The 20,511-nt window shown below is 46.8% G+C and overlaps 2 protein-coding genes across 4 annotated transcripts in view; one reads left to right on the forward strand and one right to left on the reverse strand.

Annotated features, from left to right (window-relative positions):
- Positions 1 to 20,511, reverse strand: part of FRMD5 (FERM domain containing 5) — a 339,581-nt gene that overhangs the window by 35,325 nt on the left and 283,745 nt on the right. For all 3 annotated transcript variants that reach the window (XM_050799487.1, XM_050799488.1, XM_050799486.1), the window contains exons 2-5: positions 19,780 to 19,884; positions 15,333 to 15,375; positions 15,025 to 15,103; positions 4,335 to 4,432 (exon numbers count right to left, since the gene is read on the reverse strand). In XM_050799487.1, coding sequence (XP_050655444.1) covers positions 4,335 to 4,432; positions 15,025 to 15,103; positions 15,333 to 15,375; positions 19,780 to 19,884 — 325 coding nt within the window. The remainder of the gene's footprint in view (positions 1 to 4,334; positions 4,433 to 15,024; positions 15,104 to 15,332; positions 15,376 to 19,779; positions 19,885 to 20,511) is intronic.
- The window catches only part of EIF3J (eukaryotic translation initiation factor 3 subunit J), a 670,767-nt gene continuing 661,032 nt past the window's right edge, over positions 10,777 to 20,511 (forward strand). Inside the window, exon 1 of the mRNA XM_050799568.1 lies at positions 10,777 to 10,780. The gene's annotated coding sequence lies outside the window, so the exon portion shown is untranslated. The remainder of the gene's footprint in view (positions 10,781 to 20,511) is intronic.

Raw genomic sequence — 20,511 nt, forward strand, 5'->3', positions numbered from 1 at the left:
GGCATTCAAGTCTATGCAGAGAGACAGAGAGCTGGCCTTGTGTTCTGAGGTCACAAGTAAATTTACAATGAAAGAGCAGAGGCCTGCACTATGGTCCTCATCCATTCCGCCATGAGAAGAGGGTCTAGGAACAACGTTCTTTGTGGCAGCCCAGGAAATGGTGAGCTTGATCAGAAAGGGAGATCCTCTTGGGCCTCAGCCAGATCAGAGGTCTACATCCTAGTTTGAGGATGTTAGCAGGGACACAGTAAATTGATGAATGAGTTGCGATCCAAATTCAGAACTCAACCCTCAGTTCAAATCAAATCAAATGAATAAATTTGAATAAATATTCATTAAGGGCTGACCAGGTGCCAGGTTCCTTCGAGCGGCCTGCAGAGTGGGAAGCCTGGCTGTAACCAGAAAGTGTCGTTGAGTTCAGAAGCAGCAAGTTCTAAGGCTCATTTCTCAAGTCCCTGCCAGGTGTGAGCCTTTCTCCTCCAGCTATTCACAGAGAGAGTTTATCTAAACCTGATGAGATCTCAGAGCAGTAAACTTTAGGAGGGCAGAAGACCCACGGTACTTTCCACACCCAGGTCAGAATCCAGCTTTTTCCACATGAAGCTCTCCACAGGGAGGATGGTGGCTATGACAAAAGAAAGAGGAGGGGCCAGCTACTCTGTGGGTGCCCTTTTTCCTTCCCAGGTGAGAGCCACAACCACTTCAGATGTGAAGTCTTGAGAGAGAAGTAAATATTAAGAGGAAAACGTACCCTCCTCCCATGGCTGAATATTATACTTGTGGCTTGTACTTTCTCACTACAAACCTACTCACTGTGTCTTCCAAATTACTTGGGAACTTCTACTGTTAGCAAGAGACCCAAATCTGAAGTCTGGGGTGACCTTGAGCCTTGGAGTCTTTTTTCTTTTGAGACAGAGTCTCATGGCACCCAGACTGGAGTGCAGTGGCATGATCATAGCTCACTGCAGCCTCGACCTCCTGGGCTCAAGTGATCCGCCCACCTCAGCCTATAGCTGAGACTACAGGTGCCCACCCCAGGCATGGCTAATTTTTTTTTTTTTGAGACAGAGTCTCGTTCTGTCACCAGGCTGGAGTGCAGTGGCGCGATCTCAGGTTGAAGCGATTCTCCTGCCTCAGCCTCCCGAGTAGCTGGGACTACAGGTGCGCGCCACCACACCCAGCTAACTTTTGTATTTTTAGTAGAGACGGGGTTTCACCATGATGGCCAGGATGGTTTCAATCTCTTGACCTCGTGATCTGCCCGCCTCAGCCTCCCAAAGTTCTGGGGTTACAGGTGTGAGCCACTGCACCAGGCCTAATTTTTAAATTTTTTGTAGAGATGGGGTTTCACTCTGTTGCCCAGGCTGGTCTCAAACTCTTGGGCTCAAGTGATCTTCCCACCTCAGCCTTCCAAAGTGCTGGAGTAACAGTTGTGAGGCACTGTGCCTGGCCCAGAGTCATTTATATTGATTTTATTTAGAAAGTTCCAAGTGGAAGCCGGGCGCGGTGGCTCACGCCTGTAATCCCAGCACTTTGGGAGGCCGAGGCGGGCGGATCACAAGGTCAGGAGATCGAGACCACGGTGAAACCCCGTCTCTACTAAAAATACAAAAAATTAGCCGGGCGCAGTTGTGGGCGCCTGTAGTCCCAGCTACTCGGGAGGCTGAGGCAGGAGAATGGCGGGAACCCGGGAGGCGGAGCTTGCAGTGAGCCGAGATCGCACCACTGCACTCCAGCCTGGGCGACAGAGCGAGACTCCGTCTCAAAAAAAAAAAAAAAAGAAAGTTCCAAGTGGAAAACATCAATGTTGGACATCAAGTACTTTTTTGAAGAAAAACGAATGATTGGGTAAAACTATAGAAAAGACTAGAGTTTAAGACTCGACTTAGGTCAGGCTAGGCTTTCTCTTTAAAAACAAAAGGGGCATTCAGGAGTTTGAGATCAGCCTGGGCAATGTGGCGAAACCCTATCTCTACAAAAAAATAAAAAATTTAGTTGAGTGTGATGGTGCACACTTGTGGTTCCAGCTACTTGGGAGGTTGAGGTGGGAGGATCACTTGAGCCCAGGAGGTGGAGGTAAGCCAAGATTACGCCACTGCACTCTGGCCTAGGGGACAGAGCCAGATCCTGTCAAAAAAAAAAAAAAAAAAAAAAAAAATCTCTCTCTCTCTCTCTCTCTCTCTCTCTGGGGCATCTTTGGGTATCTTAAGATTATTAAGTACCTGCTGGATTCCCCATGTAGATGATTTTAAAAATAGGAGTCTCAGAAGTCAAAGTGGCAATAGGCTAAATTTTACATTCTTTTTTTTTTTTTTTTTTTTTTTTTTTGAGACGGAGTCTCGCTCTGTCACCCAGGCTGGAGTGCAGTGGCGTGACCTCAGCTCACTGCAAGCTCCGCCTCCCGGGTTCCCGCCATTCTCCTGCCTCAGCCTCCTGAGTAGCTGGGACTACAGGCGCCGCCACCACGCCCAGCTAATTTTTTGTATTTTTTAGTAGAGACGGGGTTTCACCGTGTTAGCCAGGATGGTCTCGATCTCCTGACCTCATGATCCTCCCGTCTTGGCCTCCCAAAGTGCTGGGATAAATTTTACATTCTTTTTTTTTTTTTTTTTGAGACGGAGTCTAGCTCTGTTGCCCAGGCTGGAGTGCAGTGGCCGGATCTCAGCTCACTGCAAGACCTGCCTCCCGGGTTCACGCCATTCTCCTGCCTCAGCCTCCCAAGTAGCTGGGAGTACAGGCACCCGCCACCTCGCCCGGCTAATTTTTTTTGTATTTTAGTAGAGACGGGGTTTCACCGTGTTAGCCAGGATGGTCTCGATCTCCTGAACTCGTGATCCGCCCGTCTCGGCCTCCCAAACTGCTGGGATTACAGGCTTGAGCCACCGCGCCCGGCCAAATTTTACATTCTTAACACAGGCAACCAGCCGTGATATTTCTAGTGCCAGAAGGACTTTAGTTGCTTATTGGCAAGCACTTTCCAAGTTCTCTTCACAAAGTTGCTTCTGGGATTTCCAATTAAGACTTCAGATTCTTTGGGGGAAACTTCATCATTTTAGTGCTATGGTCCAAAATGATCCAGTAGTAATGGCAGTTTCAGGCCTAGGGTCTAAGAGAAATCTAGGAAGTGGCACTTAAGTGTCTCTGCATCTCAGAAGGGGATGTGTGTGAAGAGTGTGTATGTCTCCTACTGTTTTGCAAAAAAAGCCAATCTGGGCATCAGCTGGGTAAGCCTCAACTCTTACTTATTAGCCTGTTAGGAAATGTGCTTGTTACTTGGAAACACTTTCAACTTTGAGCACACTGAACTAAAAGGTTTCTGAAATAGATACTAGAATTCTAAGATGCTTCTTATCTTGGAGATTTGCCTGAGAGGATGGGACAAAAAATCAAGCCTAATTACGCTCCAGAGTCTCAGGGACTTTCTCAACCAGGGGCCCAAGGCAAATCCCTAAAACAGAGTCAGAATGACTTTAAGGGACTGGTAGTAAGATCTTAGGCACACTTTAGGGTTGAGCGTTCAGTGTTTTCTGGCTCTAGGAAATCCAAGCAAAATCCTCTAACTTGACTGGGTGTGGCAGCTCACACCTGTAATACCAGCACTTCAGGAGGCTTAGGCAGGTGGATCACCTGAGGTCAGGGGTTCGAGACCAGCCTGGCCAACATGGTGATACTCCGTTTCTACTAAAAACAAAAAAACAATTAGCCAGGCATGGTGGCATGCACCTGTAGTCCCAGCTACTCAGGAGGCTGAGACAGGAGAACAGCTTGAACCTGGGGGGTGGAGGTTGCAGTGAGCCGAGATGGCACCTCTGCACTCCAGACTAGGCGACACAGCGAGACTCTGTCTCAAAAAACAAAACAAAACAAAACAAAAAACAACAACAAAAAACCCCTCTAACTTGAACTCTGTTTCAAGTTAGATGTTTGTTTGTTTATGTATTTATTTATTTGGAGATGGAGTCTTGGTCTGTTGCGCAGGCTGGAGTGCAGTGGTGTGATCTCAGCTCACTGCAACCGCCACCTCCTGGGTTCAAGCAATTCTTGCACCTCGGCCTCCCAAGTAGCTGGGACTACAGGTGTGTGCCACCACACTGGCTAACTTTTGTATTTTTAGTAGAGACGGGGTTTCACCATGTTGGCCAGGCTGGTCTCGAACTCCTAACCTCAGGTGATCTGCCCACCTCAGCCTCCCAAAGTGCTACGATTACAAGCGTGAGCCATAGCACCTGGCCTAGATACTGTTTAGATTCAAGAAGGAGTCATCAGTGGTAACTGAAAATAATGTAATCAGTACTTGGCATGAAAAGCAAAATTATCCTGTCAAAAGTCATTACCTTGAAGGATGTAAGCTGCTAACAAGGCAGCATCTGATGTTTTACAGAGGAGACGGCCGTGGTAGAGATCCCTTTTGATCTGGAGGAAGACTAAATACCTGGAGAGAAAACAGAGAATGAACTATAAAAAGATTTCTTTGATTGCTTTAAAGATAAAAATACGTGATGTAAGCCTATCAAAATCTTTGTCAGAATACTTTTACTACATTAAAAAAAAATCTTAAAACATATTGTAGAACAAATACATTCTCCATTTCCCTGGAAACTCTTTCAAGTACTTTGCCCTAAACTGACTTGAGGTTCAGTTCAAAATATGTCAGTTTCCTCCTGTAGCTCAAAACAGAAATGGCTGTTTCCTGGTAAAACCATCATCCCCCAGTGCTGGGCTTTGGAAGGAGCCAGCCCCAGTTGGTCCGGTGCCGAAAAAGAAAACTATGCCATCAGAGACTGGCGAACTGGGCCCTTCTCTGCCTTGGATGCTGGCTGATGTTCCTTCTTAAGTAGAAAGGCTGGTGAAGGAACTAGCCCAGGAAGAGTTCAGTCCCAACTTGCCAAGAGAATCTGTCCATATGTGGAAACAGCCTGCAGTTACCAAGGTCAACCAGACCTTTGAAATGGAATAAAGTGTAAAAAGACTAAGTCGGCCAGGCGCTGTGGGTCACGCCTGTAATCCCAGCACCTTGGGAGGCCGAGGCGGGCAGATCACGAGGTCAGGAGATCAAGGCCGTCCTGGCTAACCAGTGAAACCCAGTCTCTACTAAAATATATAAAAAATTAGCCGGGCGTGGTGGCAGATGCCTATAGTCCCAGCTACTCGGGAGGCTGAGGCAGGAGAATGGCCTGAACCCAGAAGGTGGAGCTTGCAGTGAGCCGAGATCGCACCACTGCACTCCAGCCTGGAGGACAGAGTGAGATTGTCTCAAAAAACAAAACAAAACAAAACAGTAAAAAAAAAAAAAAAAAAGACTGAGCCAAGATTGTGCCACTGCACTCTAGCTTGAGCAATTGGAGAGACCCGGTCTCAAAAAAGATGCAACAAGGGGCACTGGTGAAGGAAGCATACAAATGAAGCAGAAACCTGGGACCAGCACCTCTTTCAATACAGAAAGCTGTTGCCTCAGGTGGAAGCAGGATATCAAAAACAAGAGCAAACAGTAGCTGGCATGTATTGAGGGCTTACGATCTGCCAGTCTGGGTGTTACACACTTTACATGCAATATCTTATTTAATGCTCACATAACACTTTGAGATAGGCATATTATCCCCATTATTCCAGATAGAGAAGCTGAGGCTTTAGTGATTTTCTCATGGATATACAACTAAGTGGAAGAGCCAGGATTCAACTTCAGCACTGTGAGACCCCTGAACTTGGCTCTTCATCACTATGATATTCTGCCCTCCTTGTGTGTCCGGAATTGGTGGGTTCTTGGTCTCGCTGACTTCAAGAATGAAGCCGCGGACTCTCACGGTGAGCGTTACAGTTCTTAAAGATGGTCTGTCCCCAGTTTGTTCCTTCAGACCTTCAGATGTGTCTGGAGCTTCTTCCTTCTGATGGGTTGGTGGTCTCGGTGGCTTCAGGAGTGAAGCTGCAGACCTTCGTGGTGAGTGTTACAACTCATAAAGGCAGCGTGGACCCAAAGAGTGAGCAGCAGCAAGATTTAGTGCAAAGAGCGAAAGAACAAAGCTTCCCCGGTGTGGAAGGGGACCGAGCCAGTTGCCGCTGCGGGCTCGGGCAGCCTGCTTTTATTCCCTTATCTGACCCCACCCACATCCTGCTGATTGGTCCATTTTACAGGAGCTGATTGATCTATTTTACAGAGAGCTGATTGGTCCGTTTTGACAGTGTGCTGATTGGTGCGTTTACAATCCTTGAGCTAGACACAGAGTGCTAGAGGGAAAAGTTCTCCAAGTCCCCACTAGGTTAGCTAGACACAGAGTATTGATTGGTGTATTTACAAACCCTAAGCTAGACAGAGTGCTAATTGGTGTATTTACGATCCTCTAGCTAGACATAGAAGTTCTCCAAGTCCCCACCAGATTAGCTAGATACAGAGTGCTGATTGGTGCACATACAATCCTCTGGCTAGATATAAAAGTTCTCCAAGTCCCCATGTGCTCAGGAGCCCAGCTGGCTTCACCTAGTGGATCCTGCACCCGGGCTGCAGGTGGAGCTGCCCGCCAGTCCCAAGCTGCACTTGCACTCCTCACCTCTTGGGCTGTTGATGGGACCGGGCACCACGGAGCAGGGGGTGGTGCTTGTCGGGGAGGCTTGGTCCGCTCAGGAGCCCACCGCAGTGGGGGAGCTGGGACATGGCCGGCTGCAGGTCCCCAGCCCTGCCCCGTGGGGAGGCAGCTAAGAATTTGAGTGCAGCGCCAGTGGGCCAGCACTGCTGGGGGACCCGGCCCAACCTCCGCAGCTGCTGGCCCGGGTGCTAAGCCCCTCACTGCCCTAGGCCGGCAGTGTCGGCCGGCCACTCCTTGTGTGGGGGCCCGCTGCGCTGGAGCCCGTGCCCGCCGGAACTGGCAATGGCCCAGGAGCACCGCGTGCAGCCCCGGTTCCTGCCCGCGCCTCTGCCTCCACACCTCCCCGCAAGCAGAGGGAGGCAGCTCCGGCCTCAGCCAGCCCAGAGAGGGGCTCCCACAGTGCCGTGGCAGGCTGAAGGGCTTGTCAAGTGCCGCCAGAGTGGAGGCCGAGGCCGAGGAGGCACTGAGAGTGAGGGCTGTTAGCACATTGTCACCTCTCACTTGCACTATAAATGCTTTGCAGTTTCACTAGTTGGATGGACCCTGTCACAGTGGAATGGAATTGATGACTTTCCATTTTGAAATGTCTTCACAAGGAGTGTGGTCTTCATTGCTCTTCTTAGAAGACCTGTAAGATTATTAGGAGCATCAATCCCTTGAGTGGGTCACCTACCATGGTGGTTCCTTGGCCAGGGAGCATTTCTGGTGATTTAAAAATATTTCCACAGATTCTTTGATAATCCTAATTTCATGAGGTAGAGCTTAATTCCTTCTCTTTGAGTGTGGCTTAGACTTGGTGACTCACTTCTATCAACAGAATAAAGCATGAGTGAGTGTCTGACTTCTAAGGTCATAAAGTCATTGCAGCTTCCTCCTTGTTCTCTTGCCCTTGGATCACTCATTCTTCTTGAGGTTGCTTCAGCATTCCTATAGAAAGGTCCATGTGGTGAGGAACTGGGGCCTTTGCCAACAGCCAGCAGGGAACTGAGGCTTTCGGCCAACAGCCATTTGAGTGCCCCATCGTGGAAATGAAGTCCCCAGCTCCAGTCAAGCCTGTGGATCACTGTAGCCCCAGCCAACCTCCTGACTGCAACCTCGGGACTGACCCTGAGCCAGAACCACCCAGCTAAGCTGCTCTTGAATTCCTGACCCACAGACAATACTCTGAGACACTTAAATGCTTGCTATTTTAAGTTAACTTTTATGATGCAACATCCCTAGGAGAGTAATGAAAATGTAGTTTAGAATTCCTTTAAATTCTAACAGTCTGAACCAAAAAGAAATTGACCCCTCCCTGGATAATTGGAGGTTTCCATTGTTTCCGTTTTCAGGCTGAAGAATAAAATAGAGGATTCCGTGTCCACTTGACCATGTAAAAATGCTCAAGAGGAAGAGGGCTGTTGATGGTGCAACTTTCAGGAGGTGGTAGGAAGGGGTCCTAGCAGGTAACTCTGAGAGGCTCAGGCTTGGAGATTCATGCAGTTAACAGAAATGAGGGAGCAACCAAGCCTTCTTCTCTCTTCAGGGCTTACTACTCAAAGTGTAGCCCACATATCAGGGGTATCAGCATCACTTGAGAGCTTATTGGAGATGAAGAATATAGGCCCATCCTACACTTACACCTATACCTTTTAACAAGATCCCCAGGTGATTTGTGTATAGATTAAAATTTAAGAAGCTGTCCTAAGAAAATTCAAAAGCAACCTTCTAACCACAGCAGAATGGACTGCCTTCCTCAGACCAAAGGGAAGGTGAGTCTTAGTCTGGAAGTTAATAAGAACCCATCCTCTCACTCCCATCAACCCTACTCTGCCCAAATGTTTGCCAAGAAAAACTAAAGGAAAAAAGACATGTAGAGTGAATAATTAAGATGGATCTACCAAATCAAGCTTGTCTTCACTCTGCTTCCCACAGTGAAATGCCACACGGTGTGTGGGAGACAGTGAGTGAGCACTTCTCTGCCTCTCACTGTTCCAACTCCCACCTTCCACAGGCTTCAGCAGGATGTGGATGCAAACCTTTTGCCCCTTACTGATCACTCCCTGGACCTGGATTCATGCATCATGTCTTCCATGTTTCTCTGCTTGTCTGTGTCCAAAATTCAGGGACTGTACATATTGGACTAAAGGAGATATTGCAAAGGGATAATATGGATAATATGGCTCTGGGCAGTGATTCTCAACGTGGCAGAGAGGGGAACATCTTCCAGGGGGAGCCCGTCAGAATCCATATTCTGGGGTGCTCCTGTGGTTTGAAAAGGCCCCTTTGGGCCGGGCGCGGTGGCTCACACCTGTAATCCCAGCACTTTGGGAGGTCGAGGTGGGTGGATCACCTGAGGTCAGGAATTCGAGACCACCGTGGCCAACATGGTGAAACCCTATCTCTACTAAAAAAAAAAAAAAAAAAAAAAAAAAATTAGCCAGGCATGGTGGTGTAGGCCTGTAATCCCAATTACTTGGGAGAGGCTGAGGCTATAGAATCACTTGAACCCGGGAGGCAGAGGTGGCAGTGAGCCAAAATCGCACCACTGCACTCCAGCCTGGGCGACAAGAGCAAAACTCCATCTCAAATAAAAAAAAAAAAAAGAAAGAAAAAAGAAAAGTCCTGTTTAAAGTTTCTGATTTGCTCCCCTTCTCCTCCCACCCAAAGGAACATGATCCTGCTCACAGTGAGAACCACTGTCTTTCCAAGGCATCATTATCGATGGCAGTTAATGGCCTCAGGTGAACTGGAATGGACACAAGGCTTTCCACTGCTGGGCTGGGTTCCTTTTGATTTCTGGTGATAAAAACAGCTGCAGGGAGGTTAAAGGCAAGGCCACGGGGCATTCTCAGACAATGTCATAGAACTAGATGGGAAGAGGGAAAAGGGTACACCAGCATCCTTAAGAAACAAACCATAGTTGAGGACAAGAGGAGATGAGCTCATGAAAGAATCAACTGACAGCTTCAAGAGAGCGAGCGAGCTGCACCGGGGCTCCCCCTCCCCTTTCTGCCACAGTGGCTTCCATCAAGCTTTGTGTTTGGTTCATTTAAGGAGATAACCAGTGACTCAGTGTTGTTGGTGGAAATATATTCCACATGACTCATAGCATCTTTAGACCCATTCACAAGAGACCCTGGTATGTTCTCCCCGGCCACACAAGGGGCCTAAGGAAGACTATCTTGTTGCCTGAGGCACTATCTCCAGGGCCACTGTGTGTTGCCAGGCAAGGGATCAGCCTGCTGGAGCTGCCCAGTGCAGCCCTCCTGAATCTCTGAACCTCAGAACATTTCATAGCCAAGGAAATAGAAGTCTAGAGATGGAGAGTGACTTATTTGAGGTAACACAGCAATCAGAATCCAGGCCTTCTGCCTCAGCCCAGTGCCTTTTCTAGCCCCATGGTAATTCACTCAGTTATCAGATTAGTCCTCATCCAAGTCAGGAGAACCCTTTGTCATCAGAGAGAAATTCTTACTGGGACCAAGGGAGAAATCTGTTCTAGACCAGATTTAGGAGAACAAGCTTGCTTCTGAGGAAACTGGGTTTTTGGTTTTTAAACTCTGCTGATCTCTTTCTGGCTTCAGAGAGGCTTTACCTCACCTCCATTTTTGTTTGAATGCTAGTGTTGTCCTAAATTGATTGGAGTGTGAATCAGGACAGAAGGAGCAAAAGCCTGCAAGATGCCAGGGAAAACCTGAGCTTTTGTGTAACGCGAACATCTCTCCAGGGTGTTGGCTTTGGCGTAAGGCTGTCTGATCTCCCAGGGTGGGGATGAGCCCACAGGTATTTCCAGAGTTTAAGGCTGTGAACTGTGGAAAGCACTGGAGGCTCCTGGAGAGTTTTTTCCAGAAGATCTTTGGCCTCACCTTCCCTTCAAATAGATTCTTTTTCAAAGGGATTCTTTCCTTCAAATAGCTTCCTCTATTTACTGTTTCCTTTTTCCTGACTATAATTATAGTCAGGTTTTAGTATGTCTTCCTCCCCCATATTAGACTATAAGCTCCTTGAAGTCAGAGACTATGTTGTATTTACTTTTAATATTCTTCAAGAGAGCCTAAACATCCTGTGCCTAGCTTATCCATCCGTCCATCCATCCATCCATCTGTCCATCATCCATCCATCTGACACTTACTATATGTGCCAGGCACTGTCACAGGTGCTGGGAATGCAGTAGGGAACAACCCAGAGTCCTGTTAATGGAGCTTACATTTCAATGGGGGAGATGACAAAATAATAACACAACAAAATAACAATAAAGACTCACATTTACTGAGTGCATGCTGTGTGCCCTGTTTCACATGCCCTCTTTCATTCAGTCCTCCCAGCAACTCTATGAGGTGACTACCTTTTTTTTTTTTTTTTTTTTTTGAGACGGAATCTTGCTTTGTTGCCAAGCTGGAATACAGTGGTGCGATCTTGGCTCACCGCAACCTCCACCTCCTGGGTTCAAGTGATTCTCCTGCTTCAGCCTCCTAAGTAGCAGGGATTACAGGCACGTGCCACCACGCCCGGCCAATTTTTTTTTGGTTTTAGTAGAGACAGGGTTTCACCATTTTGGCCAGGCTGGTCTTGAACTCCTGATCTCAGGTGATCTGCCCACCTCGGCCTCCCAAAGTGCTGGGATTACAGGTGTGAGCCACTACGCCTGGCTGGTGACTACCATTTTAATCCCTGTTTAATGGATGAGGAGACTGAGTGCTTAGAGATACTGCTGCTTGCCTTGTCACAGAGCTAGTTAAAGAAAAACCTAGGATTTGAAGCCAGCTCTTTCTGATTTCTTAGCCCAGGGGTTGGCAAACTACAGCCTGCTGTCATAGTTTCCAATGAAATAAAATTTTACTGGAACACAGCCTTGCTCATTCATTTATGTATCGTCTATGGCTGCTTTCACACTACAATGACAGAATTGAGTAGTTGCGACAGAGACCATATGGCCCGACAAGCCAAAAATACTTACTATTTGGCCCTTTACAGAAAAAGTTTGCCAATCCATCTTAGCCTAAGCTAGGCTCAAATGATGTTCATAGAAGGAATAAGTGACCTGATGACTCCATTCATTCATGTATGTATTTATTCATTCTATTAACATTTTTTGGAGCACCTGTTGCGTGTCAGACATTTTGCTTCCTTGGACAGTGGGGTCCCATTTGTAGTCAGTTTGTTCTCTTACTTGATCTTTCCAAAGAGTTCATACACCTGCAATCCCTGTTAAAAGCCAAATCTGTTACCTGATTTCCCATTTTCTTTGCCTTGTCTCTAGCCTAGACAAGAAAATCTGTCTATTACTTTAAAAATGACAAAAGAAATTAATCAGGATTTGGCAACTAAATTTATCATCTGGGAAGAAGCCAAGAGATAAATTGAAGCAAATTCTGTACTTCCTACTTCATCCCCTTCTCTCAGCCTGGCTTTATGGGAATGGCTGAGACGGCAGTGAAATTTAGGACCTATATTGCCTGGAAAAAACACACTGACAGCTAAATTAGTTTGGCAGTAAGGTGGGATGGAGGGCTGTAAGCCAGGGATGAATTACGGGTGTTGAGTGAGGCTGGGGCCAGTATCTACTCTCTTAAGATTAGTTAGGATGTGAATGAGGAGAAAAATGCAGCTAATTCCACAGCCTCACAGAATGCCCCAGGGAGGGAGAGGCACAAAGACTGCAAATCAGGCCCAGGCACCTGTGGTTCACACTCCTGACAATGCTGGAAAATTGCATACTAGGTAAAGAACGCTGCTGAGGTTGAGAGAGAGGGGAAAATTGCCCAAGATGGATAGCACACATGCATGCAGATGGAGAAGAGCTCATTATCTTGCCAGTGTCCTTGAAGTCTGCTGACTTGGTGAGAGGCCTGGCCATGGTCCTAATGCTCTGCTTACCAGGACTTGGATGATTACCTGGGATAGCTTTCTCTTTCAGGACTCAGAAATTAGCTGCTTAAGTTTTAGGATTCTAGCTCGTGGGGAAAGGGGACAGAGGAGGAGTGGAGATTGTTAGAAAAGAAGTGCCTTTCACATAAACAAGGGAGAAAAGCCAGTACTAACTGTACTTGTGCATGATGCAGAGCCCCTGGGCCTATGGACTGTGTAATGAATCTGGCAATGAAATATTGAGCCTTTGCTCAGTGTAAGGCTCACTGTGGGTGTATTAAGAAGTATAAGAGGCCGGGATAGTGGTTAATCCTCCCAACAATTCTATGAGGTAGATATTATTATCCCCATCTAAGGTCAGAGAGGTTAAGCATCTTATTTCCAAGGCTATACAGCGAACAAGTGACATAAGTAAGATCTGAGCTCCCAAGTCTATGCTGCTTCTTAGGTAGGAAGGTCTGTCCATTCATATAAGATAGTGACACTGGATTTAGAAAATTGTATTTTTTTTTTTTTTTTTGAGACGGAGTTTCACCCTTGTTGCCCAGGCTGGAGTGCAGTGCCATGATCTTGGCTCACTGCAACCTCCGCCTCATGGGTTCAAGTGATTCTCCTGCCTCAGCCTCTCAAGTAGCTGGGATTACAGGCGCCCGCCACCACGCCCAGCTAATTTTTGTATTTTTAGTAGAGATGGGCTTCACCAAGTTGGCGAGACTGGTCTCGAACTCCTGACCTCAGGTGATCCACCCACCTCGGCCTCCCAAAGTTCTGGGATTACAGGCGTGAGCCACCACGCCTGGCCTGAAATTTTAAACATAGTGGTTCTACCCTTACCTACCTAAAGCCTTAGGTAGGGTGTCTATGATTTGGATAGATTTGGTTTTCTGAAGCAAAGCAAGAGCCACCTCTACTTCCATGTAGATGAGCAGAGCCTGGAGCTTCTATGCCTCGTAAGAGACATGAGATTTGGTTCTAGCTATACTCACTGTCTTCAGCGCTTCAGAATAGGTGGGTGTACACTGCCCTATGCATCTGCAGGAACAAGCCTTCCTGATCCTTCTGACTCCATCAGAAGATTTCCCTCAACTCCCATGTGAAGGGCCCATGAAGAAGCCACTTTTCTCCCCGTCCCACTTCCTTGTTGCCTTTGCACTACTAATTCCTGCTTTTGCCCGCTCCTCTCCCCATTTCCTGATTTCCCCCTTAGAGAAATTTTTGCTCCTTTCACCTGGCCTGCGCTTTAGATCGGGAAATGAAAATAATTCTGGCCGGGCGCAGTGGCTCACGCCTGTAATCCCAGCACTTTGGGAGGCCGAGGCGGGCAGGTCACGAGGTCAGGAGTTCGAGACCAGCCTGGCCAACATGGTGAAACCCCATCTCTATTAAAAATACAAAAAAAATAGCAGGTGGCAGGCACCTGTAATCCCAGTTACTCAGGAGGCTGAGGCAGGAGAATCGCTTGAAACCAGAAGGCAGATGTTGCAGTGAGCCGAGATCACACCACTGCACCCAGCCTGGGCAACAAGAGCGAAACTCTGTCTCAAAAAAAAAAAAAAGAAAAGAAAAGAAAAGAATTCCATATTCTTTCCTCCTTCTTCCTCCTCCTTTTCTGTCTTTGGAATTTTCCCAAGCAGTTCAGGATCTAGGAGTGGATCTCAAAGCCTTATAGGATAAATGGTCTATATGGCTGGCAATATCCTCATTCCCACATTTGCTGTCTCCAAGGTCTTAGGGAAGGGGTTAGGGCTGACAGTGCTGTCTCTTCCTCAGCTCTAGGATTCCCTGGCATCACATCCTCACCTATGGTCCTGCCTTCTACAAAGTAACATCAAGGTTTTGCTTATGTCGAAATTAGGTCTTTCTAATATAAAAATTAGGGATCCCTGTTGTAGAGTTCTTGAATCTCTGAGGTGAGGCTTTCAGAGTAAATTTGGCTCAGATACACAAAATCCTGGGGAAGCTTAGAAGCTCTCACTCACTGACCCTCGTTTAGGATGGCTATAGGCAGAGAGATTCTTTCTCATCCTCAAGTGGTGCTAGATAGATAGGATGCATTCCACGCAGCTGTCTGCCTGCCACAGAACATGATTCCCACAGTAAAGAGCTGATCATAAACCTGATCCAATGGCACACCAGAGTTTACCCATTTTGATTTAAAATCTTCAGTATCTCCTAGCTTATCTTTCGGTGTGATGCCTTAGCATTTTCCAAGTATATCCGTTAGACCACCTGAAACTGTTTTCAACCCCCAAAATAAGCAGCAACATAGCTCTCTCCAAAAATGTCCACAGTGGCCTCATGATAGGTAAAAGAAAAGATGCTTCTGATTAGTTACTGCAGATCCCTTTGAGAGTGACCAGTTCAAGATGTAGTCTTCACACTTCTTGAAGGAAAGAAGTCTGCTCTGTTCCAACTGCACTGAGGGGTACACAAAGAAAGCATGTGGAAATGAAATACAGAAATCATTATATTTAGGATGAGTTCCTTGCCTCTAAGAGTTAGGCGCTTCCAAACGAGAGGCTCTAAGAGGTCACCATCCCCCTTTCCTATGCTCTCCAACAGGTCCTAATGGCTGCGGGAAGCATGTTCACCTCACCTGGTTATTTCTTCTTTCAGAGCAGCAGGGTCTGCAGGATAAAACTTCACACGGAAGCACATGGTGAATGGAGGCTGGGCTGCAGAGAAAAAGAGGTGCCCATCAGGGAAGACCCTCACCCAGAAGAGGACAGGGCTGTACTGCCCACTAGCATGAAGCATCAGAAGAGAACCCTCATATATTTACGGCCAACTTATACTGAGAACAGTGGGAAATTATATACATAGACCAAAACTTGCGGCAAGTGGGAGGTTTCATGCCACCCTCCCCAGGGGTGTGGCTTGAGTCTTTTCATGGAGAATACTTACATCTCAATTGCTTCACCACAGACTTCGTAAATTCCAGCCAATGCTGAAACAGAGAACACAGAACATGAAAACCCTAATGAGAAGGGCTGTAAAATATAACTTGTTTTCTCCAACTTAAAAAACTAGACAGATTGTAGCCTAGGGTGAAAGCAGCCCAAAAGCTTGGAGAGATAAGTTTGGAGAGTAAAGAGTGATATGATTTTCTGAAATGAGCTCCCATGAAGCCAGCTGTGAAGGGGGGAATAGTTCCAGCTTCAGATGCCATTTCTGGGCTTCCCTGGAAATGCTGTCTTCTAAAGCAGGGTGCCAAAGTTCTCAGCCATGTTTTTGGCATGCGATTAGGCACAACCAACTGCATGTATGTGTGGCGGGGACAGAGCCCCACCTGGGTTGAGTTGGGAAATACTGACTTTAATGTGTGGTGTGTGTGTGTGTTATGCACCAGCTTTTTTTCTCCTTTTTTGGCAGCAGAGCGGGGATAGAAGATATTGGTAGCAACTCTAGAAAGCAGCGATAAGTGGAAATTTCCTAAGTCAGGGATGGCTGGTATATATTCCATCTTTCTTTGAGTAACATAAATTGCCAACCCTTAGTGTTAGAAAACACATACTCAAGATTCCTTGGCATCCAGCAATGTTTTAAAATCTAAATCTCAAATGATAACTAACCACAACCAACGTGTAGGATAGTACCCTTTTCCCCTTGGATTTTCAAGGAGGCAGGACATAGAGGCAAAATACATTTTCCCATGGTACTTAAATGTTTGGGGGAAGCAATGAAACCATTCTATATGTGTTTGTTAATTCTACATGGGTCCTTTATAAAATTTATTATTGATGTTTGTTGCTTTTTGCTAACAGGATTAGGTAGGACTGCTATTAATTGGGGTTTGATTATCCAGAGGTAACTTAACATTGCCAGATATAAGCTCCATGAAGGCCCAGAACTGTCCATCTTGTTTACAACTGTATCACCAGTGCCTAGCACAGTGTTCAATAGGTAGCTGCTGAATGGCAAAGGGACTGGGCCCATACTTCCTTCTTTTCTGGCTACTTCCATTTAGTGTAATGTCTTGGCAGAGTCCTCCCTCTGGCAGGAGAGCAGCCAGGGCCCTGCAGTCAGCATCCTGGCCTCCCTTAATTCCCAGTGATCACCTTCTGGGCTGGGTCATGGGTCATGCAGTTAATGGACCCACTAAGAGCCAGTTCTTCCGTCAGCTCCACATGGATAATCTGGGCTGACATTCTGCTCTCCTGCTTCTGCTGATCTGAGTTCCCATGAGGCTGGCAACTCATTATAGCCACTCAATGTGGTTAAGAGGTCCTTCTCACATTACACGGCCCACCACGGCTCAGCTTCACAGGGAGGCAAAGGCAAGAGATGAAATTGCTCAGAAACAACTGGGGTTCCAGGGTATGCCTGTGAAGAGGGAGGAGGCCTATCTGTTCAGAGCACACCGGGGTTGTGGACAGTTAGGAGAACGTCGTCAGTGCCAGGGACTCAGTACACAGAACACCAACACCTCTAGACATTAGACTGATAGATTAAAAGAAATAAACAAAGGAAGGTAGAAATTAATGACTGTGAGATGCATTATCAGCAGAGGGCAGAGAAAGCTGAATGACAAAAGGCTATTCCCCTTGGCAATAGCTGGAAAGAAGATTTTAGTTTTATTGTAGTGAGAGCTCAAGAAAGGACTGAGGCTGGAAGAGAGTAGCAAGGGGTGAGAAGGGACTGGAGAGCTGTCACAGTCGATCCATACGATTTGGCGTCTGGCAGAGAAATCTTGAGAGGAACCCAAGAATATGGTGATGGCTAGAGTGGCTTTTTGTAAATGCCTGACCAAATCAGTCCCAGATTCACTAGCAAACAGACAACACGGGCTTAGGGAGGAGGGATTAAAAGAAGAGGAAAAGAAGATTCAGAGAGGAGGGTTTCCTCCTCTATTTGAGTGAATGGGCCAATGTGGCACAATCTTCAGACTCTAGGGACTTGAAAGGGTACAAAGCAGAGGCCAAGAGAAGGTGGAGGCCCTGGGCCTGAGTCAGGAATCCTGGGGAAGGAGAGTGAGGACAGCTCCTCCAGGAGAGACCAGGAGAGCTTCCAGATGCATGGAGGCTCCTGCAGAGCAAGCAGTGACATGGGGATGGATGTGAGTGCTGGGTTCGGACTGTCTCGAGACCCAGGGAAGGAGGTTTATTTTAGGCCCTTACACCCTGAGGGAGCAGGGGAGCTCAGCTCCTCCATCCTACCATGAATCAGTGGGCTAAGGACAACTCTTTACAGGTCCCCATTTCCCTACAAACCCTCAGATACTCTCTCAAGTCTCTCTGCTCTCCTTAACCCCTCCCACAAGGCACAGAATTACACAACTTTCAGAGGCTATCAGTTATGCATTCAGCATGGAATCTCAGAAACCACATTGTCCCTGGAGTCAAACAGGTCTGAGCTTGAGGCTGGCTTTGCCACTTACCTTTGGGAAGTTACTTAACTTATCTGAGATTTTATTTACTCATCTGGAGAACAGATATTATCATTAGGGATACTCATCTCATTTCGTCAAGGATGAGATGGAATAACATACGTGAAGCTCTTAGCTTAGTGCCTGGCACAACTCAGTGAGCAGTATACATCAGCTGGAAGAACTAGGTTTGTGTGCAGTGCAGAGCCTGGCAAGCAGTAGGAACTCCATAAATGTTTATTTCTCCTCTTTCCCATGTTCTTATCTCTCTCTAGCTCCTTCTCATTTTAACCTTGACCACATCCACATATTCTCTTACTCTCCTCAAGCACATTCTGACCTAACTAAAAAACCAATGAACAGGATACAATTTGACTTTTTTTCTTCATATACCACTACTCTAGGGGATGAAGAGACCTTGGAGTAACTGGCCCTCCTTTTATTTTATTTTATTATTTTTTTAAGACAGAGTATTGCTCTGTCTCGCAGGCTAGAGTGCAGTGGTGTGATCTTGGCTCACTGTAACCTCCATCTCCTGGGTTCAAGTGATTCTCATGTCTCAGCCTCCCAAGTAGCTGGGACTACAGGCACACGCCACCATTTCCAGCTAATTTTTGTATTTTTAGTGGAGACAGGGTTTTGCCGTGTTGCCCAGGCTGGTCATGATCTCATGGGCTGAAACAATCTGCCTGTCTTAGCCTCCCAAAGTACCAGTATTACAGGCATGAGCCACTGCACACAGCCAGCCTTCCTTTTTAAGGATAAAAGTTTAGACCAAACAAAGAAACAACATTTGTAAAAAATAGTCCACCATTACCTCTCCACTTCAGTGGGGATGCCAGAGAGTACATCTCCACAAAGAGCAAAGGGTAGATGAAGGGAAGTTATAGAAACTGCAGGTGGGAGGCTAAGCAAATGGACGTAAGAAATACAACACTATAAGCCATTAACTCACTCACGCATTCATTTCTTCAGAAAACGTTTATTGAACACCAACTACATTGTAGGCCTGTGCTAGTTACATGGGAGATAGTGATGAATGAGGTAAAGTCCAGGCCCTCATGGAACTTATAGTTTTGCAGGGAACACAGGTAATCACAGAATGCTGTAATAAGTGCTATACAGGGTAGCAGAGGGCACATGGGGGCCCATAGGAGGATCCCTAATACCGAGTGGGGTTAGGGAAGACTTCCCAGAGGAAGCGAAAGTCTAAGCTAAGATCTTAAGTGTGAAAAGGAGTTAGCTGGAACAAGGGTGTGGAGTGTGGAGCGGTGAGGAAAAGGAGAAGATTCTAGGCAGGGGAACTCTCTAGATGAAGGCTCTGCAAAGAAAGAAGGTAGGATGTATCTGGAGAGCAAAAATATTACTGTCTGGTGGCACCACAGCAGGGAGAAGACAGGTCAGGGAGATGAAGGTGGAGAAATAGGCAGGGGCCTGAGATAATGGACTTGTTCCTGTATCTGTCTGGAATATCAGAACCCTTGTCTGTCAGAATGCCCTGTGTCTGCAGAGCTGCCTATGCTGTGTAGAGCAGAGCAAGAACTGCAAGATCTGCAAGGCCCATGCTGGTTTGGCTCTGTCTCTGTCCTGTCTAAATTGGGTTGGTATGGCACTTTTGGTGAGGCCTTTCTTAACCAGTACAATGTGGTTCAGCTGCTTACTAGAAAGGGGGCAGGAGAGGCCCACCTGTGACCTGGGCTCCGAGACCACAACTCCAGCCCAGCTGCTCTGCCTCCAACTTTGTGCAAATCACTCAAGCTTCCTAGCCTGCCATTTCAGCAACTGTAAAATGACAAGCTTCTCCAGGTGAGCTCTACCCAAGGTGCCTTCCAGGTCTAATGCTATGATTTGAAGAGACGACATCCAACTGCAGGGTCTGGTTGGTCCCTGATTCCTGAAGCTTGACTTTGAATATGAATGACAGTTCAAGACCTCAGGCTTACTGACTACCTCTGTCCTCCTTTTGTGTTTTGAATATTGACTTACCCGCTGCTTATCTGGGTCTACAAAGCGGATACCAAAATAGTCTTTCTCAAGTAGGTTCAGGTGGTGGCAAAGAAGGTCAAACAGGTACTGGCCTTTGGCATCTCTCTGCAAAGAAAGAAAGTTCCATTGAGAAATAAGTGGGCTTCTTCAGTGTAACTTTGTTTTGTTTCTTTTTGTTTTTTGTAGCCATTAAAAGTTGTTTGCAACTGTTGCATGTGTCTATGAAAGGGGTGAGTGTCCATAACTATGTCCTCCACATTGTGATACATCACTGTCTGGAATCCAGAGGTTTTTAGCACCTGGAAGGAGCCCAAGAACCCTTCCCACCACAAAGATGTCAGAGAAGTCAAGGTAGAGTCAGGTAAGCCCAGTTCCCATCTCAAATGCACAAAGTTTTCTTAAACTGTGGGTGTAGGGAATGTCAGTGTGGAATACAGCAGTAATTACACCAGGCCCAGCTGGCTGAGCCTCTAAAGTAAATCGTGAATCCATCCACATCTCTTCCTCTCCATTTACCAACACCACAGGTCAAGCCACCACCATCCCTCAACAGGACCACTGCCGGAGCCTTCTAACTGACCCTCTGTCTCTGCTCTTGCCCTCTCCAGTCCATTCTCTGCACAGCAATGAGGGTGTCCGCAATTCAGACACCATCTCTTTCTTGCTGAATAAGTGATCAGGCACATTGTAGGATATTTAAACATACAAAAGGATATACTATGAACAGTAAGT

Source organism: Macaca thibetana, chromosome 7 (genome assembly GCF_024542745.1).
Source record: "Macaca thibetana thibetana isolate TM-01 chromosome 7, ASM2454274v1, whole genome shotgun sequence".
NCBI classification, from domain to species: Eukaryota; Metazoa; Chordata; class Mammalia; order Primates; family Cercopithecidae; genus Macaca; species Macaca thibetana.